The sequence below is a fragment of the Bos indicus x Bos taurus genome, chromosome 25 (assembly GCF_003369695.1).
Source record: "Bos indicus x Bos taurus breed Angus x Brahman F1 hybrid chromosome 25, Bos_hybrid_MaternalHap_v2.0, whole genome shotgun sequence".
NCBI classification, from domain to species: Eukaryota; Metazoa; Chordata; class Mammalia; order Artiodactyla; family Bovidae; genus Bos; species Bos indicus x Bos taurus.
Genome location: NC_040100.1, coordinates 506206 through 533567, shown reverse-complemented (window position 1 = coordinate 533567; position 27362 = coordinate 506206). Strand labels below are relative to the sequence as shown.

Genomic DNA, 27362 nt, shown 5'->3' with positions numbered 1-27362 from the left:
TTGGGGTCCGATGTGTGCAGCCGTGTCCCTGTGTGGCTGCCGAGAAGGGTGGGATCTTCATGTCCCACAGGCACACACGGGCCCCCTGCAGAGGGGACGCCATCGTGACAGTGACTGGCACCGCCATCCTGCTCAGGCTGACGCAGGAGAGCGTCCTGTGACCGCAGATGCGGGCAAGGCGGGGAGGGTGCTCCGTCCTGCCTCCCGCTCCGCGTCACCTCACCCCTCATTCCTCTGCTTCTGTCCTCCTCTCCCGCTCCCCTGACCCCTCTTCCTTACCCCTCCTCTCCTCCCAGGCCTTCTGGCCTCAGGAGAGCTGCCTTCCACGTCCCCTGGGGTGTGCCCAGTGGGCCAGGCTGGTGTGAGGAAGCCTCTTTTACAAGGAAGTCCTGTGCCCCGGACCTTACTTGGCCCCAGAGGGCAGGACGCCTGCCCCCAGGAGGATTCACAGAGCCCCCCTGACCCAGACCAGCCTGGTGCCTCCCCCAGATGCCAGCCCACCAGGCTGCCGACGCTGCCACAAGACGGCCCTGTCCTCCGACGCAGGTCACAAGCAGGCGGGAACGTGCCGGGTTGACGACACAGCCACGGGGAGGAGGCCACGATGCTCTCAGGGTCTTTCCATCACTTCTGCCTTTTCTTTCCACAGCAGTCCTGGAACCGAGGTACTGGCGTCCTGTTTTCCCTGATGGGGAAACTGAGGCTTGGAGCTGTGATATGATTTGCCCCGTCATAGGGTGAGCAAGAGGCTGGGTCTGAAGCCAGCCCTGGGATGGCTTCCTGGAGGAGGAGGGCCAGCTGGCGAAGCTCTGTTCACTGAACTCGAGGCCCAGGGAGGTTAGAACGGCTGCTCCCAGCCCAGAACCCCGGTTTCTGATCTCACATGGCTCGTTCCAAATAGAAGCGACTGAGTTTCTTCAACAAGAAGATTAACTCATTGCAGGACTGAGAGAAAACGATGCCAGACAAGCCTCCCCCCGCAAGCGCCCCTCACGGACAGTGCCCTGTCTCTGCCAACACTGAGAAGAGCAGGGCGCCCCAAACCCGGTGGAGAAAACAGAGGTGAGACTGCTGGACACATTGCTGGAGTTTCCACGGCAGGAAGCCATCCTCCCCCGTTTCCCACCGCAGGGGAAGGGTCAGGGAAACAGTCGGTTCACACCTGGGTTTTTCGGTTGTTTCCAGTGTTTGCTATTTCAAGTTGTGCTGCCCTGAACCGTTTAGTCTGTGGTCGTTCTGTATCTGGGTCATTTTCGTGGACTAAGTGCCCAGCCGTGGGATGACGGGGTCAGGGGCCGTGGCCACTTTCATGGCTCCTGATCCAAGTAGCCACTGGCTTTGACTGCGACTGGCCCCCGCTGAGAAAGCAGCCCTCTCGGGCTGGCGCCTGGCACCCTCCCTGCACGGGAAACAGCAAACCCCCAGGGCTGTGTCTGAGGTGTCGGCTGGCAGTGAGGTGTCCCCATGTCGCTTCTGTGCATCTTTCCTGGTTTTCTCGTGAGAAAACATGAGCAAAGACCCTGGCAGATATGTTTGAAAGTGTTGGCTTAATACACTTACTCTGTGCAGATGAAAATACACAGGGACAGCAGAAACGTGATTATAACACACAACGAAAGGATTCCCTTTGTTCAGGTTTTAAAATGTTTTTACTTGTTTTCAATTTCTAAATCTGACAGTCTGTTTTGAAGTCTGAAAATGTGACGCATAGCAAATATAATTTGTCCTGTGTCTTCTAGAGCTCTGAAAGTTCTCTGTGTCCTAGAAGTTTGATCAACCATGGGAAAGCTAGAAAATAGGAATTGGCAGTTTTTCATAACTTTCATTTTGAAACATTTCGACCTTTCGGAAAAGTGGTAAGAAGAGTCCAACGAGCGGCCAGACGCCCTTCAGCCGCATCCAGCGCCCGCCCGCCTCCCCGTGTGCGCACCGCCAGCCAGCCACCGTCACCCGTCTGTCATCTCCCGGTCTCCACCCAGGGATGCGTGTGCCGTCCTCCTGTGCGTGCACATGTGCATCTGTCCATCAGCTGCCAGCGACACTGCCCACTCCCCGAGCCACGTGAGAACCAGCTTTGGCATCCTGACCTTTCACCTGCAGTAATACCATGGTCTCCAAGGACAACAGAGTCCGCCCATGTCACTGTGACACCGTCACCACACCCAGGAGTTTTTCCTGGATACAGTCACCTAATGTTGGTCCCACGGACCCAGCTGCGTCCCGCGAGCTACTTGCCGGTCTAGACGGAGGAGTCAGTCCAGGACTGGGAGCTGCGGTGACCTCCAGCTCTCTCCGTGTTCTGTTCACGGCGGTGATGTTTCCGAGGGGTCAGGAGCAGGTATCTGCTGGAGTCTCTCTGAACCTGGGTGTGTCCTCCCCTCCTCAAGAATGGTTTTGGTGAGAACGCTGCAGTGGAGGGCGGGGGCCTCCCCCAAGACATACATGGTGAAGTTTGTTCCAAAATGTTTGCTTACCAACTTAGTTTCTTATTCCTTGAAATGTACTTCGCGGCAAGGAGAAGTGAGGATTTAATCAGGTAGTTTCTCTAACCTGCCCCAGTGGCACTGAGTGAAGGACTCTTTCAACGTCTCTCGTTTCCTCCTCTGGAGTCCCTTTAGCTTTTCCGGGCTCTGCGTGTCCTGGCCCATTTGTCCCGAGCTCCATGCTGTTCTGATGACCCCAGCACCCTGCCTTCCTCTTCACGCTCAGAGCCCGTGCACCTCTTTGTTTTGGGAGCGTGGGTGCTCACCCTGCAGCCCCGCCTCTTCAGGGCACTCTGATGTCCTCCCCACCCCCCTCCCCCGCCTGTGAGCCAAGGTCACCTCCCTGCTGACCCCACGGGCTCTGGTCTGGCTTGTGCCTTTACTCAGGGAGGTGCTGCCCTCCCTGCATGGGAAGCCTTTCCATCCAGTGAGTCCCTCTCTCTGGAGGACACGCTCTCACCATCTTTCCTCTGGGAGGCCTGGGAAGCCAGCAATGCCTCTCCCCAACCAACCTGTGAGCCCCAGACTCCTGCCTCCCTCTGGAGGCTGAGTCCCATCAAATCTGAAGGCCAAGGGAGACTGTCGACCCCCCTCACCCCATCCACAGCCAGGACAGAGGGACGGGGCCTGCCGGGAGCCCCCGGGGAAGGAGGTGTGCACTGGCTCTGGGCTCAAGCCAGGTGCCCACCAGACTTGAACCTTGGAATTCACACCTAAGATGCAAACTCGGCTATAAATCCTGAAGACAACTGTGGGGTGAGGTCTGCCACTGGGGCCTGGCCAGTTGGCAGGCGGCCCTGGGGGATCGGTTTCTCTTTCTGTCCCCGCATGTGTCCGAATCCATAGCCCACCAGTCGGCTCTGTCCCCCTAGAACAAGTGCACACCCCTGACACGGCCTCGAGGTCTGTGGGACCTGCCCACTGCCCACCGGTCCCAGCTCATGCCCTCCTGCTGGCCCTCAACACGCCTAGCCGGTTCCTGCTTCCAGGCCTTGGCACAGGCTGCTGTAGGCTGCTGTGAGCTTTGCCTAGAAGGTTCCATCCTGATCTCAGCACTGACTCCTTTAGAAACAGGCCTTCCTGACCTGGAAGCGTGGACACTAGCCACTCGTTTACTGTTCCCTGGAGAGACTGTAGGCTCCGTGAGGGCATCGTGTTAGTGCTGCATTCCTGTGCCCGGCACAGAAATACCTGTTGTGTGAATGAGGATTTCCGAAAGCAGCCCCCCTGGGCTGGCTATGACCAGAGGCGGGAGCTGAGGCTCCAAGATGCTGAAGAGTTTGCTCAGGGTCATACGGCAGACGAAGCAAGCCCGTGTGGTGGGCAGAGCAGGCCCCGGGCTGTTCTGGTCTCCGGGGACTTTGGGCTTCCCAGGGCAGGACTTCCGCCCCGCCCCTGCCCTACTCATACTCACTGGCTTGGCTCCACTGAGGAGATACGAACTCCAGATGCCCAGACCAGCTGTGTCCAGTAGAAATGTCACTAAAGCCACACACAGTATTTTAAATTTTCTAGCCACCACATTAAACACAGGAAAAACAAATGTGTGAAATTAATTGCAATAATACAGTTTATTGAATTCATATATCAAAAATGTTATCATTTCTGCGGGTAACTAATGTAAAACTTACTAATGAAAAATTTTGCACTCTTTATCTTCATACCAAGTCTTGGAGGCTGTGTGTATTTTACATGAACAGCACACACCAGCCACGTTTCAAATGCCCAGGGGCCTCTCGTGGCAGGGGGCTCCCATCCTAGCCAGACTAGGTCTGGCCTCGATTCCTGAAGCCCCCAAGTGCCCCTTCCCAGAGGTCTTCATTCACAAAATATTCATAGAATGATTGTAGGCCCATATGCTATGTAAAACTTCATTGCGGTTTGTGTGTTTAAAAGGAAAATATTTAATAGGGAGTTAAAACCAGCACTGAGCATAGGGAGGGCAGACTGGAAAGGCCTGATCCTGAACCGGGGCCTGGGGCGGCTGAGATGATGACTTAATTAACACCCGCCTGGCACTTTTGATCTTCAAGGAGAGCTGCCCACTCAGCTGAGGCCGCTCCTGGATTAATTGCCCTGAACCAAGAAATCCTTGCCCAGAGATAAAGGGAGATGTGGTGTTTCGTCATGACAAATTGTTTTGAGATCTGCTTTGGCAGTGGGCAGAGACCTGGGTCTGGACGCCCAGCTGGCCACCCAGGAGGAGGCAGCTGTGCCCGAGCCTGGGGTGCCAGGACCTGCAGGTGGTGCGTGGGGATCGCCTCCCTGGGCAGGAGGCTGGGTGGTGGGAGACAGCCGTGCACAGCAAGGTTGCCGGCCCCTACTCTTCAGATGCAAGGCAGGGCAGGGACAAAGCGCTCCAGCAAAGCCAAGGTCACGGGGCAGAAGGCAGCTAGCGCCCCTCGGGATGGGGATTGAGCAGGTGTGGGCTCCAGCCCTGAGGCCCTCACTGCCAGGAGGCCCCACCATTCTTCGTGCCCCCCTGAAACCTGCAGGGCCAGAAGGCCTGAGACGGCGCCCACCCCCAGCACTGGGAGAGCTGGCCCAGGAGTGGCTGTCCGGGGCTGCACTCTGGGGCTGCGGGCAGTGCCCAACTTCCTGGCATCTATAAGAGGGGTGGTGGGGCAGCTCTCCTCCCCCAGGGGCCACTCAGAAACCGAGGTGTCCAGTGGACGTTAGTCATGACTCCCACTGCAAAAAAAAAAAAAAGGATGGTAAAAGGGTGACAGCAACAATGGAGTGCCAACGGGTGCCAGGCCCCAGGCCAGCACTGCACACGTGGCGAGGCGGGCTGTGGGGTGAAGGGTCCTGGGCTGGCCTCAGGTCCTTAATAAAGGAGCCCCCCTCTCCAGGAGTGGCCAGGCCCTTCCCGCTCCTTCGTGGGTGGGGGGGGGGGGGGGTCATGGGCGGTGCCCAGAGGAACCAGAGAGGGGCAGACGCGCAGTCACCCAGCTGCACCGGGAGTCCCTCTCTGCACCTATTTGTAGCGCCTGACTCACCTTAATTATGGGTCCGCTGCACGTCGGGGCGCGCCGCCGGGACGCTGGAGATAGCCCGGAAGCACCGGCTCCGGGGGCGACCGGACATCCCGGGCTGCCAGGTGCGCCTTCACCTCCCACCAGCACTTACCCTCCCTGGAGCTCCCCCCCAGCGCCCCCTTCTTCCGCCTCGGGGCCTTTGGTTGCCAAGGGGCGCCCACAGCCTGCCAGGGCCGCGTGTCCTGGGCCTGGGCTCCCAACTGTGTGTGTGTGTCGGGGGGCGGTTGGGGTGGGAGCACCGGGAACCTGGAACTGGTCGGGGTCGAGCCGGACTCTCGGCCTGGGCGGGGATGCCCCGCGGAGCCCCGCCTTTGCGCTCTGCGAGGCCGCCCACGCCTCCTCCGACTCCAATGTATATTTAGCCTCTTTATCAAATGTTTGCAGTGAACCGTGTGAACCGCCTAATAGCGGCTGGAAATGAAACTCGATTCCTGGGCAGAAAGGAGCACGTGACCACACCTGAGCCGCCAGGATCGCAAGACAGGCGGGCTGGGCAGGTGCCGGAGCCCCCAACGTGCCTGGCTTCGGGACCCAGGGTCCCCTCTCCCGCAGCCGAGCCTCCATCTGAAACCGCCTCCCCACTCAGCCCCTTCCCCAGAGATGAAGACGCCGGGATTTGAAAGGGGAAGGGGCCTTGGAGAGAGGCGCCAGGGCCGGGGAGTCCCCGCACGCGTGGGTTCCCGTCCTGGTTGGTGATTCTTGCTCAAGTCGATTCAAGGTCTAGGAAACAGCGCCTAGGGATCTCCTTCTGCCGGCTTTTCCGGAGGAGGGGGGAGGGTGGGGGCGGGCTGTCCTTGGTGGCCCAGTGTGAGTCTGCCCTGAGTCTCCCCCAAAAGCGGCTGTCACCGGCTGCACAAGTTTGTGCCACCCTGGGCAGCGGCTGTTGTCGTGGTCGCTATGACAACGAGCCGAGGTTTTATTTTTAATAGCCGCTAGCGATTAGAAGGATGCCTCCGTCGGGCCCCCCACCCCCATCTCGCCTGCTCTCTAACTTTGGTCTGGGCTCCCGTAGAAGATGCCCCCATTCCATGTTCCCAGATCTCTTCTCTTCTGCCCCAAACCCACATTTCTGTCCCAAACTCAAACTGGGAGCCACTGAATTTCCAGGCTGGGATGGGGCACAGAGTGAATCACTTGCTCAAAGCTGGTGGAACCCCCCTCCCCAGGAACTAGCGAGCCTCTGTACAGAGGTTGGAGCCAGAAGAGCCCCCACCCCAGCCCTTACAATACAATGCGACCTTTCCTCATTCGAACACCGGCTATCAAACCAAGTCCTTCAGCCCCAAAGACGTGGGGGTCCTCAGGTCCCCTCTGCCTGTGAGGAACTCGATGCTCAAGCAGGTGTGATGCAGTCAACTCTCAGGAAGTCTCTGGGCTCCGCCAGGGGTCCAGCCTGAGTCCAAGCAGTGTGCTCTTTGCTGCCTTCTGGAAACCATCCAGCGGACTCCCTCCAGTGCAATGGAAAGTCTACTTGGGTGGACACGGACAGTACCAAGGCTTCCCGAGCTCTGCCTCAGCCCTCCTTCATTCTGAGCCCCGAGTGCGTGCTTTGGGGGGAGGGGGAGGCTGCAGGTGAGGCTAGCAGGGGAGAGAGGCAGGTGCGCTGGGGGGCTGAACGCTGGGAGACCCTGCCCCCTGGGAATCCCAGGAGGGGCCCACCCCTCCTCCCCGGAATCTGGGGGAAGCTGAGGGCCCCCCCGCCCCCCACCGAGGGCCCACTAGACTCGGCCTTTGAAATGCTGGAGCCCGAGGAGCCGAGGATGAAAGAACGCCTGGAGGGTTGCGCCTTCACTGCCTTTGGCCGGAGGGCAGCCAGGGTGGGGGCAGGGACCTAGCCCGGAGGATGGGGGTGTGGGATGGAGGGCTCGGGCCGGCGGGGTTCTGTTTCCTCAGCCCACCCAGCCACTTGCAGTCCCTAGCCTTTAATGGCCTTCCGTCTAGCTGCGGGGTCACTTGGCTCGTTACCCATCTAGCCCTGATCCCGGGGCTTCTCCGCCCCTCTAGAGACCCGTCGCCAGGGTGCGGTCCCACCTGCCTAGGCAGGCGGGAGGGACCCAGCTCGGCGCACCGCCCTTCGGTGGCGGGGGCGCCGTCCAGCCCCGCTCAGGCCTCGGCCTCCCTCGCGTCGCTCCCCCGCATCGCTCTGTGCGGCGCCGTGGCCGGAGGTGGCGCTCTGTAGGATCCCGGCGCGGGAGGCTGAGACGCCCGGGCTCCTCTCGAGCGGCTCTTTTCTTTTCCTCCCTTCCAGCCCTCGAGTTTCTGGCTCAGACCGCCGCCAGGCCTTCCACGAGGGCGCGGGGACTTGGGGGTGCGGGACCCCAGGGCGGGGACGAGGTCCGCGGCAGCCCCCTCCTCCGACCGGGGCGCCCTCGTCTCCCGGAATGTGGGTGGAGGTTCCTCGTTCAGACGCCCCAGGCATCGGATTCCGGGCGGGGGCGCGTGGCAGCCGCCAGGTGAGTGTCCCAGACGCGCCCCTAAACCCGCCCCACCTCTCACCAGAGCCTCACTCCCCCTCCTTTTATGGCGGGGGAGCCGGGGGCCCGGGATCCAAACCGTGCAGAGGCCGGAGCTCCAGGGCGGGGGGCGGGAGGCGGGGGCCGGCTCGCTTTTGCCCTTTTTGGCGTAGCAGCTCTGGGCGCTGCCCTCTGCCGCCGCTGGGGCCCGAGAGAGGCGAGCCGGCGACGGCGGCGCTTCTGCGGCCGCCTCCTCCCCTCCCCGTCCGGTGCTGCAGGGCTGCAGCTGGCACTGGGGGGTGGGCAAACTCTAGGGAGGGGCGCCCGGGGAGCCCCGGGCAGCGCGCGGAGCCCCGGCGGCTGTGCTCGGGGCCAGGCCCGGGGCCTTGATGGGTTTTACTGCCTGCGCGAGCGCGTGTGTGTGCTCACTGCGGCCGCGGCGGGGCCCTGCCCGGCCCGTTCGGCCCCCACGCGCTTCCGAGGTGCGGGTCCGGGGCCCGGAATCCGGGGGAGGCGAGGGGGAGGGGGCGGGGGAGGGGCGCTGCGCTGCGCTATAACCCCCTCCCCGCCGCCGGCCGGCTCCACACGCGCGCCCCACGGAGCCCGCACAACTCCGGCGAGCCGGGCCTGCCCGCGCCGCCTCCTCCTCCTCCTTCTCTGCCGGCGGCGGCGGCGGCGCCGGCTCGGCCCTCAGGCCCGCGCGGCGAGGCCCCGGGCGGGCGGCGGCTGCCAGGCGGAGCGGCCGCGGGCGCTGCCCGGCTCGGGCCGGCGGAGGGCGGAGCGCGGCGCCGGAGCCGAGGGCGCGCCGCGGAGGGGCGCACGCAGGCCGCCGGGCCGCGCCGTGCTGGGCCGCGCCGTGCCCGGCCGGGCGGCGGCGGCGGCGGCGAGAGGAGGCCGGAGGCGAGCGCGGGGCCGCTGGTGGGCGCGCAGGGCCGCCCGCAGCCCGCAGGGAGAGCGCGAGCCCGCGCCGGGCCTGGCCGGGCGTCCAGACAGGTGATGGGTGGTGCGGCGGCAGCGGCTCCAGCCTCGCTCGGGGGTCCCTTTCGGGGCTGACGCCCGCAAATATGCAGAATTACCGGCCTGGTCGCTCCTAGAGCCAGCGCCGGGGAACGAGCGCGGCGGCGGCCAGCACCGGGAACGCACCAAGGAAGAGGCCCAGCCCCCGCCCTCCGCCCCTTCCGTCCCCACCCCCTACCCGGCGGCCCAGGAGGCTCCCGGCGCGGCGGGCGCGGCAAGCGCGCACTCCCTGCTCCTCCTCCTCTCTGGCGCTGCCTGCCTCTCCGCACTCGCTGCTCGCGCCGGGCGCGCTCCGTCGGCTCCCTGCTCTCCGCGCCACCCTCCTTCGGGCCGCGTTCCCTGAGGGATGGTACTGAATTTCGCCGTCACAGGAGCCCGGCTGGAGCGCCCGCCCCGCGGCCTCGCCTCCCCGCCGAGCCACCGGTGCCTCGGGACGCGATGAGGACCTGGGCTTGTCTGCTGCTCCTCGGCTGCGGGTACCTCGCCAATGCCCTGGCCGAGGTGGGTGCCACCCCCGCGCCCTGTCCTTTCTCCGACTCCCCCTGCGCACGCCCCCTGAGGCCGCCCGCGGGCCCGAGAGCCCGGGCTCCGGGGCTCTGCAGGGCGCGTTTTGATTTCTGCTAGGGTGGTCGGTTTTTAAATTTTCCTAACTGGGTTCTATTTTCTGCCATGCCTAAGTGTGTCTGGTGAGTTTCCAGCGTGTTGCGTCGCTCCGCCGCGGAGGGACGGAGTGGCGGCTGGGTGGACGAGTGGGGAGAAACTTCGGGGGCCGCGGGCTCCTCTCCGAGGAGGGAGACCTAGGGCGCGGCGGACAATGCAGCATTGGGGTGCGGGAGCGCGGAAGGGGGTGTGTGTGTGTGTGTGTGTGTGTGTGTGTGCGTGTGTGTGAGCTCGCGGAGCCGGGGAAGAGGGAAGAGCCCCCGACAAACTGGTAGGGGCGGTTGCAGCGGGAGCCCCCGGAAGGCAGGGTGAGCAGCGCAGAGCCGCAGACCCCGGGTCCCGGTCCCCACGCCCGGAGCGGCGGGTGGGCCGGCGCAGTCCCGCCCGCGCGGGGCCTGCTTACAGGTGGCTGAGCTAGGCGAGCCGGGGCCGGGCCGGGAGCCCTCGCCCTCCCACCACCCGCGTCCCCACCCCCACCCCCAATCTCGAATCCTCGTGAGCTGTGCTGTGATAAATGACTTTCTACTCCCCCGTCGTGGGGACTTAGTGCTTGAGACCCCCACGACCCCCTACTCCCTTTAAAAACCTGAAAAGAGTAGGGGGAGGCCGAGAGGTGGGGGGTGGTCTGGGTTGGGACCCGGAGCTGCGAGAGATAGATATTTAACCCTCACGTTCCCTGGCAGCCCCTCCCAGTCGCGGCTGGATTTGGGGCGTCTTCGTCGGCGCTAGGGCCGCAGCTGGGCCGGAGCCCGGGGTGGGGCGAGTGTGAGTGTGCGCGCGCGTGTTTGCAGACCCTCTCCCCCGCAGGTTCGGTCGGGATTCCGGGTGTGAAATTTAAACCTCGGGTAGATTAAAGTGTTAGGGCTGCCGTGACTTTCGTCGCCGGTCCGTGACGCATTTCAACTTGATCTTTCTCGATGTTGATTTCACTATTAGACCAGCAGCTCCCCGGGCCCCTCGCCACCCCTAGACCTGTAACGGACACCCCTGGGCAGAGGGGCCCCGTGGGTTTTGTGTGTGTGTGTGTGTGTGTGTGTTTTAATTTAAACGTGGGGACCCGTTTCTTTTTGTAAAGGGCAGACACGAATGGGGACGGAGAATTGTATTGGGGGTCTCATCCAGCCCCACCCTGGGCCTTAGGCTCCAGGGCCCGGGCTGGGGGTCCGGCGGCCTTCCTGCAAGGCGCCCGCGCGGGCCGGGTGGGAGACCAGGCGCTCTGGGCAGCCACGGGCGCTGACCGTGTTGCTATGCTTGCAGGAAGCCGAGATCCCCCGCGAGGTCATTGAGAGGCTGGCGCACAGTCAGATCCACAGCATCCGGGACCTCCAGCGACTCCTGGAGATAGACTCCGTAGGTAAATCGCGCCCCTTCCCTCGGCGCGCGGGGAGGGCGCGGGCGGGCGGGCAGGCTGTATGTGCGCCCTGTGCCGCCTCCCGTGTTCGGGCCGGGCCGGGCGCCGCGCAGGAGCGCACCGAAAGGTCAGAATCCAATCCCGGGCCATAAAAGCCCAGGCGGATGAGTCAGGAGTTTCTCTTCCAATCACCACTTTCTCTCCCGGCGGCGGCCGGGGCTGCTCACTCGCCCAGGGATTGTTTTTTTGCTTTAAGGAAAATGCCGAATGTGTCTCAGAAAGTTAAGCCGCATAGAGGGCGCCGGCGTCCCGGCCAGGTGTGCGGTCCGGGGCCTGCCCTCCGGCCAGGAGGAGCCAGCCCAGACCTTGGGCGCTGAGCCCCGACCTGGGCGCAAGCTGGTACGCGGTGCCGCCCCCCACCGCCCCACCGAGGGCCCCTTTGTCATCGGTGCGCATTTGCTCTGCTCCTGCTGCCGGGCTGGGCCTTGTGGTTGTGAGTCCTGTGTTTTTCTGTTTTCATGAGCCAATAAAAAAGGCGCGCCTTGGACACTCTGCTGTTTGGGGACTATTTTGGGGCTCCCCCTCAGGCTCTGGAGCTGAGCCGCTTTAGGAAACAGTGTCAAGCAGACTTCTGAAGCTCTTGAGTGTCGGCTGCAGAGTTGGACTGGCCCCAGGTGGGCAGAGGTGCTGACGACCCATATTGGCCTGGCTGGGAGCCGGTGGTGCTGGGTGGCTGTGCTTGCCTGTGGACCAGAGGAAGCTCTTCCTAGAGGACAAGGGTTCTGGCCCGCATTTCTGTGGCAGGAACTCCACTGTGAGTTAGCTAGGGGGATACTCATGTCAGAAAACTTACTGTTGACTGGACAAAAAGGAGCCCCAGATGAGCTTGTCAAACAGGGCAACCAAAATTAGCCAGGGGTTGGCTGGGAGAATTTTAAGTGAAATGAAGATTTTTCTTTCGCTGCAAACTACTCTAAAAAGGGGGGCAGTGGAGGAATTAAGTAAAATCACATGGTCTAGTCATTTGGAAATTTGTACCTAATTATGGTGGTGGAAAGGCCTGAACTATTTTCATTTCATGCCAAAACCATTTTCTAGCAAGGGCGATGGTTTCTGTAGTTTCTTGACCCAGGAAATCCTTTGGCTGATCCTTATCAGGAAGGGGGTAGAATTTCACTTGGAGATCAGAGTGGGGCCAGGGGGGGATTTTGATCTGGTTCCTTGATGTGTAACCCTGGGGAGAAGGGTTTGGCTTTGGTTAGCCGAGGAGAACACTTGCCTGCATTCTGCTGCTCCCTGATGGACTTGGGCAAGGGGGGGACTGGCTTCCCAGAGTTTTTTTCCCTGGGAAAGGCTGGGCCTCCCGCAGTACCGGCTTTGGGTTGTGTTGGGGAAATGGGCCATTCACTTTCTGCTGGGACCATTCTTATTCTGTTTTCTGCAGCCCCGCCTCCCCCCCCCCCCCCCCATTAATGCTTTTAGCATTGCAGCTCTGGGGTCATGCTGATAGCATTCCTGACCTGCGGACTTCTGGGTCCATGGCCTCCTTGGAGGGTCCAAACAGAAGAAGCAAGGGTGCAGCAGCCGGTTCTCCGGGCTGGTTTCAAATTGCCCCCTTATAAAAGCCCTGGGAGCCTGCTCCCTCCTGCCCCAGGGAGTGGACAGAGTGGACCGCCTCATTCCCTCCCCCACCTGTTAGGGTAGCTGGGGTCTGAGAGGGAGCTCCTAGTGCCTGGTGAGCTTTGGGCTGAGAACACTCGAGGGGCCCCAGGGTCTCCTTTGTTCAGTAGCTGTGTCCCTCCGGGACCCTTTGTGACACAGACCCCCGGGCCGGCTCCTTCATCAGAGCTCTGGGTGGTCCCCCTCTCAGCTCTGACCTGAGCTGGTTGCTTCTGTAGCTTGTTTTGCAGAAGGAGTGGGCTGGGGGGTGTGGGTGTCTTTTCCCCACCTTCTGTTTCTGCCCCAAATGAGTAGAAATGGATCCCGCTGCTAGGAAAGGTTGTAAACTGCTGTGAGGTTACTTCTCCAGGCCCAGGACTCCCCAGCAGGGTCAGCCAGAGGTGGGATCAGTGAGGGGGCGGCTGGGTGCAGAGAAGACCCGCTAGCCTGGGTGTCCGTCCTTCCTCTTACAGCTCCGAGTGGAGCTCTTGCAGACTTACGCCTGGGAGCGGGAAAGGAGACTCGGGTTTGCAGTGGCTCCTCCCCAGGGCGGGGCCTCGTGACTGGCAGGTGGGCGTGGCCTCCAGGGCCGGGCCGTTCCCGTCTCCCAGGTGAGTCGCTGCGCCCAGGCCCGCAGGCGGTGGATTCCTTGCCCGCGCCCGCGAGCTCCGAGCGCGCTCACGGACCGGACAGTTGGTTTTTCACGTGTGACCTTTGGGTGCAGGGGCCAACATGTGGTCTTTTAATGACCAGTAGCATGGAGTTTGCGGCCTGTGTGTCGGGCGTGCTGAGAGCAGAGCATTCAGCCGCGCGGGAGCTTTGTTCTCTGAAGCCTGGCTGGGCGCCCGTGGCCATTGAGTAAGGATACATAAATATCATCCCATTAGGCCATTAATGCTCCTCCAGGACTGACGGCTGGAAGACGGCTCTCTATCCTTCGGACATCTGTGCAGAAGAGGCAGAAGGGAAAACCAGTTGATGAACTGTCCTGAGAGCCATTTTCGGGTGTGATTCATGTGTGGCCTTCTCTTGGGAAGGGGATCCCTGCCTGTTGCATCTCCACCCACATGAATCAGAGGGCTGCCTCCCCATCAGCGATGTCTGGGCTGAGTTTCCGGACCACCCGTCTCCATAGGGTAGTGGATGAGCTTGTCTGACTGGGAGCTCTTGCTACTCTTGCTGGGGATTGAGTCCTGGGTTCAGGTTGCAGAACAGTTGATTGACCAGGAGGAGGCTTTGTCTTCTCTGCTTCTTCAGGGGCAAGAGACCTGGGTGTGGGGCAGGCAGTCGGGGGCCTCCTGCCGGCCATCGGCCTTGCTTGCTCTTCTGAGCTTTGGCCTCAGTTTCTTCTGAGGTGGGGAGGCGGCAGCCCCTACTGTGTGCACGGCACCACGATGTCGCGGAAGGCCGCTGTTGCCTGGCTGGAGCGCGGGGTGGGGTGCGGCCTGCGTTGCTGCCGTTGCGTTGTCTCCTAGAAGCTCAGGATTGACCACCTGCTCCTGGGCTTGGCGATGGCAAGATGGCCACCACCAGGACGTGACTCATAATGTCACTTTTTTCGTGAAAAAATGCTTCTTGTAACAGTTGGTAGATGGGAAATTCTTACTGCATGAGTAGTTCTGTTCTGATCTTATTTTGGGTCTCAGAAAAAATTAGCGGCAGTGGAACGTTGAGTCATTTGAGGGAAGAGCTGGGTTCCCCTGGACGGCGGGGTGCACGGTGGCGCATCTTGTGCTCCCGCTGCGTTCTCTGTGTTTGCACTTCGTTTCTAGTGAGTGCAGGTTCAGACTGCCGGCATGTGGACAGTCTCCACGGCCTCTGTGTGCTGCACATCGGGGACGGGGGTCCTCAGGTCTGGGCTCATGGCTGGGATACCACTGGAGCTTCTTGGGGAGGGGAGGTGGTGAGAACGGGCTCCCTGGGCAGCTGTGGCCCTGGAGGCGTGCCTTCTCAGAGCCCGCTGCCTCTGGTTAACAGTGGGGGAAGCAGTGACGGAGGGGAGAGGCGGGGAGATGCCCCACCAGGTCTGAGGGCCCATTACCCTGGTGCAGGTGCTGTCCTTGGGCGGGGTCCGCCCAGACGGCAGGTGTGTGTCCCTTCCGAGCCCTGTCTGGGGGCCCTGGGAGCAGAGCGGGTGGTGGTGTGTGTACCGAGGGGGCTATAGCCAGCCTGGGGCGCTAGGCCCAGCGGTGACCTTGGCTCTGGGGCCACTCAAAGCTCTTTCCTTCCTGAGAGCCGTGTCCCCCACGGGGCGCTGGGCTCCGGACGCGCCGCTCCGGTTCTAGCGGACTCGCCATCATGGCAGGCTGACGTTCAGGGACTAGGGGGGTCTGACCGAGGCCCCGTCTGGCCTTGCTCCTGATGCCCCTGCAAGGCCGGGATGCTCAGCCAGGATTGGGTCAATGAGGGCAGCAGAGGAGGCAGCAGAGGTGGTGGAAAAGTTGCGGCTGCAGCCTGTGCGGGTCTGCCGTCCAGCCCGCTGTCCAAGGTGCGCTGTCCAGCAAGCAGCAGAAGGCCTGTCAGCTCAGCCTTGCGGGCAGGGCGGGCTGGCTTCAGGCACCTCCCCTGGGTCAGCCCTCATCCAGCTTCCCTGAGGAGGCGCCCCGGGCGGGCTGGCTGCAGGCCCTTCCCCACTGGCCTGCAGCTTCACGGTGGGGTGCAGGGCAGGCAGGAGCCTCGTGCCGGCCGCATTGGGAGTCTCATCCTGCACACGTCTGGAGGCCCCCCCTTGTGGGTACAGAGGGACCCCCTCTGTAACGAGGAGGGCGGTGGGGTGTGCTGCTGCGCAGGCCCCAGGGGCCCAGGTGTGGGCAGACGGTTGGCATCTCCTCTTTTTCCTGTAGGAGCTGAGGAGCCTTTGGAAACCAGTCTGAGAGCCCACGGGGGCCACGGCGCCAAGCATGCCCTGGAGAAGCGGCCAGTGCCCATCCGGAGGAAGAGGAGCATCGGTGAGTCCCTGTGCTGGGGGGCTGTGGAGGGGCTCCGGGGACACGTCCTCCCCCCCGACCAGGACGCGGGGTCCGTCTCTTCTCTGCTGTGCAGGCCCCGCGCCCCCCTCCCCATTCCCTGCTGCAGGCCTGGCCTGGGCCAAGAGTTTCCAGAAGCGGGGAGCCGCCATAAATTCCTGAGGTGCCCGGTCTTGTTGGGGCCTGTGCTGGAGGCAGCCTCGCTGGAGGATGGTTGTGTTTAATTTGCAGTTCATAACATCAAGCACAGAGTGCTCCCCGCCGCCCCGCGGAGGGGTGGGTGCAGCCATGCTGGGCCTGGGGGGCCCTTTCCGGGGTCCCCACCTCCTGCAGGCCTGGCCCCTTGGCCCCACTCTGAGCATCTGGGGTCTGCCTGGCCCCTTCAGGAGTGACTGGCTGATGGAGGTCTCCTGGGGCCTTGGGCTCAGCTTTGAGGGGAGACCTTGCCCCAGGGGTGCAGTTGGGGGGTGTGACCACCCAGTCCCGTGCCACCTGGGGATCCTGACAGCTGTCCGTCCTCCTTGTGACCTTGGGCATGTGACTCTCTCTGTCTGAGCTGTCTTTCCAAGAATATGAATTTTATAGCTTCTGCCTTTGGGCGTGGTGTGTGGGTAGACGATTCCTGGTTGAGGCCAGCAGGCCCTCCCGGGTGACGTGTGCTGCCTCGAGTCTTCGGGCCTGATGGGGGCCTGTCCTGCTCCAAACCGGGGGCCTGCCCTTGAACGGAACTGGGGCTAGACTGAAGGCTGTGGCCCTGCCTGGCTAGATTCCCCAGATCCTTCCTGCTGGTGGGCGCTGGGTTGGGCACTGTGAGTGGGGCCCCCTCCCGCACTGGGGTGGCTGGGTCACCAGCACCCTGCCCTCTTGATTTGGGGGCCACTGGAAATGTGCTTGTGGGAGGCGGGGCCCTTGGGAGGGGGGGCAGGTGAGAGCTGCCCCCCCGCCCCCGGTCCTGAGTGAAGGTGGTGTCCCAGCTCCAAGCTGGCCTCAGGGGCTGTGTGAGCCCCTTTTCAGCCCCCACACCCCAAGGGAGGCTCTCTGCAGCACCCTGCCCCTCTGGGGTCTCCCCTCCCAGCCCTCAGGTTACCGCTCACCTTCGGGCCAGTCAGCGGCGCCCTGCTGGGGGGTCTTTCTGCCTGTGCTGGACCAGGGGCTGGGTGACATGTCCCGTGGGCGGAAGCCATGGGCTGTGGGTCACTCCTGCCTGGACCCCTGGGAGCTGCTGCAGCCCTGGGGCTTCCGGCACGTTCACCCGCCTCTCACGTCTGCAGAGGAGGCCATCCCAGCGGTCTGCAAGACCAGGACTGTCATTTACGAGATACCTCGGAGCCAGGTGGACCCCACGTCCGCTAACTTCCTAATCTGGCCGCCGTGCGTGGAGGTGAAGCGCTGCACCGGCTGCTGCAACACGAGCAGCGTCAAGTGCCAGCCGTCGCGTGTCCACCACCGGAACGTCAAGGTGAGCCTGCGCATCCCTGGCCTGCGGCGGCCAGCTGTGGCTGGTGAGCCGGAGGATGCGGCCATTTCTCTGACTGGCACACTGAGGCCCGGGGGCGGGACTGGGGCTTGGGTCCTGGTGGGTAGTTTAGGGGTGGTGTCTGGTCCCCTCTCCAAGGGCCTCTCGTGGGTCTTAGGACGACGAGATCCTAAGATCCACAAGAAAAGTGGTTGGCTTTGCCGACGGGTTTCGCATGGTGTCCAGCCATTTAGCTGAGAGCTGCCTCGTGTCTCCTCCAGGCTCTGGAAGGGTCTCTTGGGCACTTTAGTGGGGGCTCTGGTGGTGGCAAGGGGGCTGGGCGTCCCCTGAGAGCCTCTCCCCACCGAGACTGGAAGGGAGCCCCAGGCTGGGGCTGGGTGGGGAGGCTGACTCCCACCATGGCTCAGAACTTGGCTCAGAACTCAGGCTGCAGGGCCAGGCACCGCCTGTCATGCTAGACCTCTGGCCCCTGTGAAACCTGGGAGGGAGTCCCTCTCCACTGGACGTGCTGTTGATGGGGCGCCAGCCAGGGGGGTCCTTTTGGGGGCCAGGTTGCCCCCTGTTTCAGGAAGGTGTGCTCTGCGTGGAGAACCACAGGCCCTGCGGCTTGGGTCAGATGTCTCTGCTCCCGTGTTGGGCTCCTGGGAACCAGTACATGGCCAGTGCTCACTATGAGGCCTTCTCCCAGGCGGGAGGCTGGCTGGTTTGACCGCTAAGTGCATCACGGGGTCTTGCAGCAGGGCAGGTTCCTAGGACACATACTGGGGCTTGTCCTCTGAATCTGGGGGAAATTCTGCATCCTCAGGTCACTGGGCAGCTCAACTCGGGCCTGGCTTCTGGCCCTATGTCTGGAAGCCTTTCTTAGCCTGGGCTTGCTCCCCTCTGGCTGCACCTGCCTCTTCGGGGGAGTGGGTCTGGGACATGGGGACTGCTTGCCCCCACGGAAGGTCTGTCTCCGGGTGGGTTGTGGTCCCTGTGGCCCTGGGCGTGGACTTGGCACCGTGTCATGGAGGAGCCCCTGCCACCCACCCCCTCGCCCCCCGCCCCACCCCACTCAGCCGGGCCTCCAGTTTTCCTGGAATGTGGACTTCTGCTCTGGGGGTGCAGTAGAACTCTTTTCTCCACTGGGATTTATTTCCGATCACCTGCGAGCCTGAGTCCAGGCTTCTGGCCCCAGAGTGAGGTGTGGAGTTAAGGACCCTGTAGCTGGCACGCGAGAAGCACTTTAGACTCTAACTGGGACTTGACTTGACCTCGCGACTTGGTCCTCTGCGTGCTTTGGAGATTGAGTAAGTGGATTCCACGGCTGGCTGCCTGTGGTCTCAGGTGGACACTCCCCTGGGGCCAAGGTGCCCTGGAGTGCCTGCCCGGCGTGCTGGCTCCTGCCTCAGGCCTCAGGCTCCGGGTGGGGGGTCGTCTGCCCTGGGCACCCCGCGGGCCCCACTGCTGTGTCCTCCTTGGTTCAAGGAGGAAGCAGGCCTGATGCCTGCCTGTGGGCTCAGCGGTGGCCCTGGCTCTCAGCCCAGCCTCCTGGGCTTCCGTTGGGTCTGGGGGTCCCTCCTTGTGGTGTGTTGAGGGGTCTTAGGAGCCCCAGGAGTCCAGGGAACTGAGGTCTTTGTCTCTTGGGCCTGGGGGTGGGGTGCCCTAGATTAGATGGTCCTGCTTACGGATGCTGGAGCCTGTCTGTTGGGCCAGCAGCAGGGGCCTGGAGGTACAGGGGAGTGGAAATGGAGCGGGCTCTCTGCCCGTGGCTCCAGCCTTTGGGGTCCCCCACGGCTCCCACTCTTGCTTCCCATGGTGTGAGGGCAAGGCCATGTCTGGTCCCAGGCTGGGCAGTGACCCTCTGTCTCCCCTGGTCCATCCTAAGGGTGGGCGGGTGGTCCACAGCTCCTCGGGGGTCTCAGTGGGTGAGAGCAGGTGCTCCGTCTGCCGGAGCGGCCTGACCAGTGAGCGGGAGAGCCGAGTTCCATCTGCCCAGAGTGGGGTCAGCCTGCCGCGGGGGGCCTGACCACCCAGCTCCGCATCCGGCACCCCGCACGCCTTCGCCCACCCGCCTCTCCCGGGGAGGGCCCCTCCCGCCCTGCCATCAGGAGGTCGGCAAGGAGACATCCGGCCCCAGACCCCGGGGTCCTGGCGGGAGGAGACAGAGGTCAGTGGGAACAGGAGGCCCATTGTAGCATGCCCACCCCCCAGCCTGGCCAGGGGCCGTCCCTGTTCCATTTGGGGTTGAGGCCGAGCAGAGAGCGGCCCTCAAGGCCCAGACTGAACATGGGGTGGGTGCTGGGGGTCATAGGGTGACGCACAGCCCGAGGCCCCTCATTGGGAGGAGAGGGCGGGGAGGCCGGGACGGTCTCCCGGGTGACTGAACCAGGTAGGTACCCTCAGCTGCAGGGGGCTCCGGGCCCGGGGTCAGGACACGCCCAGGTCGGTGGCCTGGCCCCTAGAGCCCTGCTGTGACCTCCATGGAGGGCGGCCTGAGACCTCCGGGGCCTGCCCTGGGGGCGGCTCGTGGACCCTGGAGCCCCTGCAGACCTGCCGTATTGCCACGTGGGCAGGGGTCCCAGCCACTCCCCGGCACCCCGCTCAGCAAGGCCAGCGCCTGGCATCTGCCCCCCCGGTGCGGGCTGACATGCGGGTCCCGCCCCTAGACCTGAGCCTCTGTGGCCGGGACAGGTGGAGCTGGGCGTGGGCGGCGGCGGGTCAGGCGGAAGGAGCGGCTCCCCGCCGCCGGGTGGGCCTCCAGCCTCACGGGTGCTGGGAGTTTGGGGCGGCCCTGCTTTCAGGGCAGCTGCGGGCTCAGCTCTGCGGCCATGTTGGGCAGTTAACTGCAGTCTGACTTCGCCAGACCTCCGGCCTCTGGGAGGTGGGCCTGGCGTGTCTACCCGGGGAAGTCCAGGATGGGCTTCTGCACCCCTCGTGGACAGGGGCCCTGTGCTTTGGGTGGGGGTCCCCACAGGGCCGCATCAGCCGTTGCTGTTCCGGGAGCCAGGTCGGGCCGTGAGGGTGAGGCAGCAGCTCTGGCAGCATGCCTCCGTGCCGGGCTCCTGAGTCCCTGCCCTGTGCAGCGAGGCGCCCGTTGCTTGCCCGACTTGAGCCCTAGTCGGTCAGGGAGGGCAGACCCCATCGGCCGCAGGCCCTGGGGCTGGGTTCTCTTCTCCGGCCACTGTGGCCTCTAGACCGAGCCTGGAGAAGGCCTCCCGCCACCCACCTGGGAGCCAGGTCGGTCTGTCCATCGTGACCCCGGGAGCCGGACTCAGTTCTGAGTGGACTTGGGGCTGCAGGGCCCCAGTGACCCTGCCTGGCGGACTCAGGATGTCCCCTGGCTGAGAGGCACGCTCAGGGGCCCTGCTGGTTGCAAGTCCGGGACCCCTCCCTGTGAACCAGGCCCTGTCCGTGCAGCCTGTTTCTCAGTCTGTGAAGCGGGCCACGGTCGTGCCCTCTCGAGGCTGCTGTGAGAGTCATGGGCCTGGCCCGTGGGATTCGGGAGATGCTGCTGTTTATTCTGGACCTGGGACCTCTCGGGGGGCCTCTGGCCTCCGCAATGCCACACCCCACCTCCCACCTGCGTCAGGGGGCCCTGCAGGGCGCGGCTGTCCCTGGCCCTCCTGGGGGTGTCCTGCTTCATGGGGGCTGGCGGGCACAGGGACCCAAGGCCTGGCTCAGAAGGCTGATGGCGTCATGGGGTGGTGTGCTCGGGTGGGTCTGGCCTGGGACCCCGCAGGTGGGGCAGCTCCATGGCGGGGAGTCCGAGTGTCTGGTTTTTCAGGAGCAGCCGAGACAAACGGCGGGGAGAGCATGGGGTGTGGGCTCCGAGAGGCTGCAGCGTAGGTAGGTCTGGGGGTGGGGCGCCAGGGGGTGGGGCGCCAAGGACGTCAGCATCTTCATCGTGGCCTTGGCTAGGGCGGAGGACGCTTTTGAGAATTTAATATTCACAGCGCATTCTTGGGGGAAAAATGTAGCCATTTCCTGGCCAGATGGAGGTGGTGGACCAGCCCGGATACTTGCAGGTGCGGCTATGAATCCCTGTTTGTTTTTCTGTGATAAGAAAAACAAGATTTTTCTCTAAAGACTCAAGTGGCCGCTGTTGCGCACCCTTCACTGAGGGGCCCGCTGGGGCAGCGCTGCTGGGCCCAGCGCTGGTCCCCGGGCGGCCTGTCTGGTGGCTGGCGAGCGTCCCCCTCCCCCACACCCATGCCGGCCGTGGGGGCCTGGGTCCTCGTCCTGCCCTGCAGAGGATACCAGGGGAGGCGCCCACTGGCCAGAGGCGTGCCATCCAGAGGGCCAAGCCCTCGGGTGGCCTGTGTCCCCCAGGAGAGGCCAGGGTGGTGGGAAGCGTGTGGGCACTCAGAGCAGGGTCCAGGGCGGGGTGAGGCGCTGGCCTGTGTGCCTGCTGCCTGAGCCCCAGGGGAGTGGACAAGGCTGCTTGGGCCGGCAAGCTGGCCTGTCTGGATGGGGGCCTTAGATAGGCTCTGTGCAAAGGTGCCGACTTCAGTGGTCTCTGGACAGTGACCCAAGTTCCAGGTGCTTATGTGTGCGTGAGGCCGTTTGTCCTTCACCGTGACCCCCGGTGCATGTGACTTATGTCCCCACTTTACAGATGGGAAGGTGGAGGCTGGCTGCCCACCTCTCGGACTCTCCCCGGGGAAAGGGGCAGGGGCAGCCGGGCCCCAGGCCTGCAGGAGCTCCCACCCGAGGCCTCCTCTCTACCCGGTCTCGAGGTCTCGACTTGGGAAACCCTTGGGCCTGGCCCCAAACCCGGCCCAGCTCCTGACCCGTCTGAGCCACGGCCTCTTCACACGGCCGGCAGGCCACCGGCTCTGTTCTGCTTGGTTAATTCACGCGGCCAGGTGGCCGTTCCAGGTCTGGACGGGCCTCCAGGCCTGCTCGCCTATGACGTGGGCAGCCTGGCCACCAGAGTGCAGGGTAACCCCCTGCCCGGGGTCCCCAGGCTGGAGGCTTCTGTTTGTGGCCTGGGGTCCCATTTGCCCTGGTCAGCTGTGGCCCATGAGCCAGGCTTCCCCAAGGCCTCCAAGTGCCGGAGGTGGGCCTTGGCCAAGCCCTGCTCCCCGCCCCGCACCCATGTCCCTGGGTGAAGAGCGAGGGATGGAGAGAGTGTCCCTGGGGGCTGTTCTGGGAGCTGGGTGAGGCTGCAGGGCTGGGGCCGGCTGCACGTCAGGTGGCTGAGGGGTCCTTGTCTGGAGCCCCAGGTGGGCCCATGCCTCCTGCTCCTCCTTGCGGCTCGGGGTTGGGCCGGAGGGCGGATGGTCCCGGGCCTCGAGCAGCAGCCCCGGTCCCTGGCTGCTGATGGTCAGGCGCACCTTTGCCGACCTCTGTGGCTGTTCCACGTATCCCTGAAGCGTGGAAGCAAACCCCTTTCGTCACCCAGAGCCTCCCCCTCCAGGGCATCCTTCAGGGCCTCTCCTGGCGGGCACAAGCCTCTGGGCTCAAGTTAAAATGGGACCAAACCACAAACGCTGCACCTCACTGCTGGGTCTCACTGCTTCCTCACTGGTGCCCCTGCTTTTCCCACTGGGAGGAGGTCAGGGGTCAAGGGTCGTCCCGGCGCCCAGGCTCGTGTGCCGCTCGTCCACGGCCGCGCTGCTGTCCCGACAGGTGGCCAAGGTGGAGTACTTCAGGAAGAAGGCGAAGTTAAAAGAGGTGCAGGTGCGGCTGGAGGAGCACCTGGAGTGCACGTGCACGAGCGCCAGCCCGAGCCCCGACCACCGCGAGGAGGAGGCGGGTGAGTCCCAGCCGGGGGGCGGGGCCGGCGGCGGGGCGGGGGGCGGCACCTGTGGCCTGTGGGAGGGGCGCGGGGCGGGGCCGGCGCCTGTGGCCTTGGGGGGCGGCTGGGGCATGGGGGGCGGGGGCGGAGCCCTGTGGCTCAGGCCTGCGGTCACTGTGCGTTCACTGCGCGGCCCGTGCGACCCGGGACCTGCTGTGGCGGGGGGTGTGCTGCCCCCGAGAGCATCGCGGGGACATGGCCACGCGCCTGGAGGGAGGGGTCAGGCCGCCGTGGGGTCCCGTCTCCCGCCCCGGCCCGAGCGGTGAGCTGGAGAGATGCGGCCCGTCCCTGGCGGGTGGCAGGTGCTGGCCACAGTGTTGGCGATCGGGGACCTGGCCTTCTCGGCCAGACTCTGCCCAGAGCAGCCCGGCGTCGTGACCGCCGCGCCGGGCCGGCTCATGGGACCAGGAAGTGTCTCCCTGCCAGCGCCATCGAGCTGTTTTACAGAAAGACAAACACCCCAGGTATTTATTGCTTCAGTTTCCACCCCACACCCTCCCTCAGGCCCACTCACCCTTCCTGCCCTTCTGTCAACAGGAAGGCGTAGGGAGTCAGGTAAAAAACGGAAAAGAAAAAGGTTAAAACCCACCTAACGTGGCCAACCAGGTAGGAGCCACCCGCCAGCCGCGCCGCCATCCTGGGGTGGGAGGCGCAGCGCCCGCTCACTCGGCGAATCACCCACAGGCGAGGACGCGCCCTGATTGGCCTTGATCCGTCCGCGAGCTTCCGCTGTCTGTCCGGCCGGGCTGCGGGTCTCCACGCTCCTGTCCTCCGCCCCTTCTCCTGCCGCTCGGGACGCCTGGCCCCAGCCCCTCCTGCTCTGGGGTGCCCGCTCTGGCTTTGGCCCTCGTTGATCGGGAGGCAGAGATCATAGGAGCGGGGTGATCTGGGCTCCCTGAGCAGCAGTGGAGTAGCTCCCGTGTTTAATTGCTGGGATCACACAGACAGCTTACCCACTCCTTCGACAGATGGAAAAACTGAGGCTTACCAGGATCACAGATGAGACGTTGAAGGCTGGATAGATCCTGTCTGAAATGCTTTGTAAACATGTAGGGCTGTTGGTTGCTGTACTGGAAATTGTGTTTGGCTGCTAACAACACACCAGAAATAAGGGCAAGATAAGGTAGAGACCAGAGCAGGTACGGCAGTCTCAAAGTATCATCAGACACCCACTTCAGGATTGGTGATGTCCGTGCTCAGCCTCGTGGCCTGACATGGCTGCCCCAGCTCCAGAAATCGTGTTACACTCCAGGCTGGAAGAAAGGTTATGGTGGGGAGAACAGTGAAAGGACCCAGTGACTTTTGCTTTAATCTCACTGGCCACCCCTCCACTCTGAGGGGGCCTGGGAAAAGTGGTCTTTTCGAGGGGCTTCCCAGGGGAGGTGGGTGTGGGCAACTGCGGTTGTCATGGAGGGAGGCAGTGCTAAGTCTTCCTGGTCCTTCCTGTTGGACTGTCTGCCTCTGGAGAGCCTGGTCCTTGCTCCTGGGTATGTGGAGCCCATGGCATCCAAGACAAACAGTTGTGAGAGAAACTCTTGGCGACAGGTGCCTGGGAACCCAGGGCCCAGCTGAGTGATGTGTAACTGTAGAACCTGACCAGGCCAGGAGCTTCTCAGGCCTGTGGGCCAGGTCCACTCGGGAGGCTCCTCTGGGAGGAAGGGTCCACGTAGACAGATCCTGAAGCAGCCCCCAGCTGCCGAGCCTTGGCTTCGGGTCCTGAGGGTGTGCAGGGGCTGATCAGTACCTGCCTGTGCTTCCCAGTCTGCAGCCACCGGGCTAAGCCTCCACGGGCCAGCTGATGACAGAGACCCTAAAGGGAGAGTGCCGTCCCTGCCTCCCTGCTAGCATTCGGTCTCTGGGCGTGTGGTGTGAATGTTCGGATGAGCAACAGACGGGCAGTGTAGGGCAGGGAAGAGCTGCTGCATGCTCAGACCCATGTGCCCCGCCTGGTCACAGAGACCCGTGTCTCACTGATGGCATCCGGTGACAGGATTGCCTCATGGCCCAGAATGGCTGCCGGAACACCAGAAATCATACCAAGCTGTAGGCCAGAAGAAAGAGAAAGGTGAGGAGAAAAGCAGAAGAACCCTTCTGGGCCTCAGTTTTCCCCATCTGTACAATGGGAGAATGGGGCTTGCTCTGAAGCTGTGTTCTATGAGATCCCAAGAGCCGAGTGCCAGTTCTGGTCAGGATGTTACAGAAAGGGTAATGGGGCATATTTGATTTGGAAAATTTAACAAAGGCTTTAAATCTTGCGAGCTACCACGCAGCGTGTATGCGTGCGTGTGCGTGCCGTCATGGCTCTTGTGAGTTCGTGGCCTCTCAGTGTCTGTCTCTCTCCTGCCTGCAGATGTGAGGTGAAGATCAGCCAGCAGCCCTCTCCCGGGACACGGATGTACATGGCGTGTTACATTCCTGAACCTACTATGTACGGTGCTTACTGCCAGCGTGGTCTTTGTTCTCCTCCGTGAAAACTGTCTCCATGCACGCTTTGGAGAACAAAGAGACAGTATACGTCGTTCATGTGACATCAAAGCAAGTATTGTAGCACTCGGTGAAACAATAAGACGCTTCCTTGTCAAAAAAAAAGAGAGCAAACAAACCCACGGAACACGACAAACAAACTCACTCACAGAAATATCTGAACAGTTGCCGGAATGGAGGGACGCCCCGAGGGACGGAAGGACTGACGTCTCAGCGGACTGGATCTCTGTCCAGGGTGGTCACAGGTGCTTCTGCCGAGGATGCAGAGCCTGCTTTCTGAAGGCTGCGATCGGAGGCCGCGGGCTCTGCAGGCGCACGCAGGAGCCAAGACTGGGGAACCACATCTCCTTGCCGTAGTGTTTGAGTCTTATCCAGAAACTTCCCTGAGAGCCTTAAGTGGATTTTTTTTTTTTACATCATAAAGTGATTATTAAGCTTTCCTTTTTACTCTTGGCCTAGCTTTTTTTTTTTTAATTATCTCTTTGGAAGACATTTACACCGATAACACCAGGCTGCTGTGACAGTCAGTACAGGGGACGGTACCTTTCCTAGCAGGATGCAAGCGAATGAGCTGTATTAAAATAAACGTGGTATGCCCACCCGTGCATCATTTCCTAAATGTTTCTGGCTGTACGTGTTTCTTCTTGCCCCGTCTCACCCGCCTTTTAATTTAAGCCATTTCGAGAGAACTGCGTGAAGCAATCACATGCCGTTCCCCAGCCTCCTGCCTGCGTGGCCGGGCCTGAGGACCCGGCTTTCCCGAGCTGCAGCCCGGGGTTGCTCCCTGCTGCTGCCGTGTTTGGACAGAAACTAAACTCTTATTTTTGGTAAAATGTTACGCTTTACGTGTATTCAACGGAAATTCTGTGTGTTGTTGTTTGATTTTGTTTTTTTTGTAAAGGTGAAGTTTGTATTTTTGTCTAATATTACCAAGTTTTATATACCTGAGAGCCTGCCATGGTATTTTTTTTTTTTTTTGAACCAAAAGGAAAAAAACAAACCCACCAAAATGCATTCACGGTGAAAAGCATTTGTGGCCGCGGCCCATCAGCGCCACATGGCCTGTGGCCTGTGGTGCTGGAGCTCCAGGTGGTGACCGGGAAGTCTCGGTGTCCTGGGCCTGCCTCCGGGATTCTGGACGACTGGGCCGAACAGCTGCACCGGCATCGTGACCTCACAGAGACGCGGCGGCGCGCCCTGTCAGACGCCAAGTGGATGAGGAAGATTTGATCCCTCGGAGTGCGTGGACAGCAGTGTCTGCTGCGCCTGCGAACTGGGTCAGCCCCGTATTGCCCGCGGCCTGCCGCCCCTGTCCTCGCCTCGGAGCTCGAGTGACCGTCGGGACCCTTCTGTTGCCCTGGGGCCGTCTCCGGTGACAGGGAGCGTCCCGTCCCGGGACTCACCTGTCCGTTAAGGAGCTTCCTCCACGCGCGGCTGTAGGACGCCTTTGAGCTAGCGCATGGGGGCGTGGTCGCGGGCCGTGGCCCCGCCCCATGGGGGACCGCCCCTCCCAGGAGGGGTGTCCCGCAGCGGCGCTCTGCGCGATCCTGTGCTGTGGATACGTGTCTGATGTGAGATGTACAAACGTGATCTGTGTATTTACGTCCGGTGAGATGCCCAGAACCCTGCTCAGTTATTCTTTCTTTGGGCAAATGCGTCTGATGGTCTGTCCATTAAAGCAATGGCGCAGAAAGGCTTGGTGTGCTCTTGGGGGAGAGGAACGCCCAGGAAGGGGTGGGGCCCCCAGCGGCAGCCGGGAGGATGTTGGTGGGGAGCGGCCACCACGTGTCACGGGACTGAGGGTCTCGGCCTGCTCTCCGTTCCCTGATAAAGGCACTAGGCCCTGAACGCTGGCCCCTGCCCAGTGCCCGTCCAGCTCCAGGACTCCTGGGAGGCCGCGTCATCGACCCCCGAGGGGTCCAGGTGGCGCGCTCAGCTGGCTTAGCTCCCTTGTCCCCCATCTGTTGTGAACTTCCCTGGAAGCTCTAGACA

At 62.7% G+C, this 27362-nt stretch overlaps 1 protein-coding gene across 7 annotated transcripts; it reads left to right on the top strand.

Moving 5' to 3' along the window:
- The first annotated feature begins 4032 nt into the window (after window positions 1-4032).
- Window positions 4033-27063, top strand: PDGFA (platelet derived growth factor subunit A). Of its 7 annotated transcripts, none has more exons than XM_027526944.1 (8): window positions 7957-7974; window positions 9363-9492; window positions 10909-11005; window positions 15505-15609; window positions 16899-17086; window positions 22718-22844; window positions 23424-23492; window positions 25237-27063. In XM_027526944.1, exons 2-7 carry the CDS (start codon window positions 9430-9432, stop codon window positions 23477-23479), a joined length of 636 nt encoding a protein of 211 aa, XP_027382745.1. In that variant the 5' UTR covers window positions 7957-7974; window positions 9363-9429; the 3' UTR covers window positions 23480-23492; window positions 25237-27063. The 7 variants fall into 7 exon arrangements, with proteins under 7 accessions (XP_027382743.1, XP_027382747.1, XP_027382745.1 ...); XM_027526943.1 differs by lacking the exon at window positions 7957-7974 and adding an exon at window positions 8172-8456; XM_027526945.1 differs by lacking the exon at window positions 7957-7974 and adding an exon at window positions 8951-8967.
- Window positions 27064-27362: the final 299 nt, after the last annotated feature.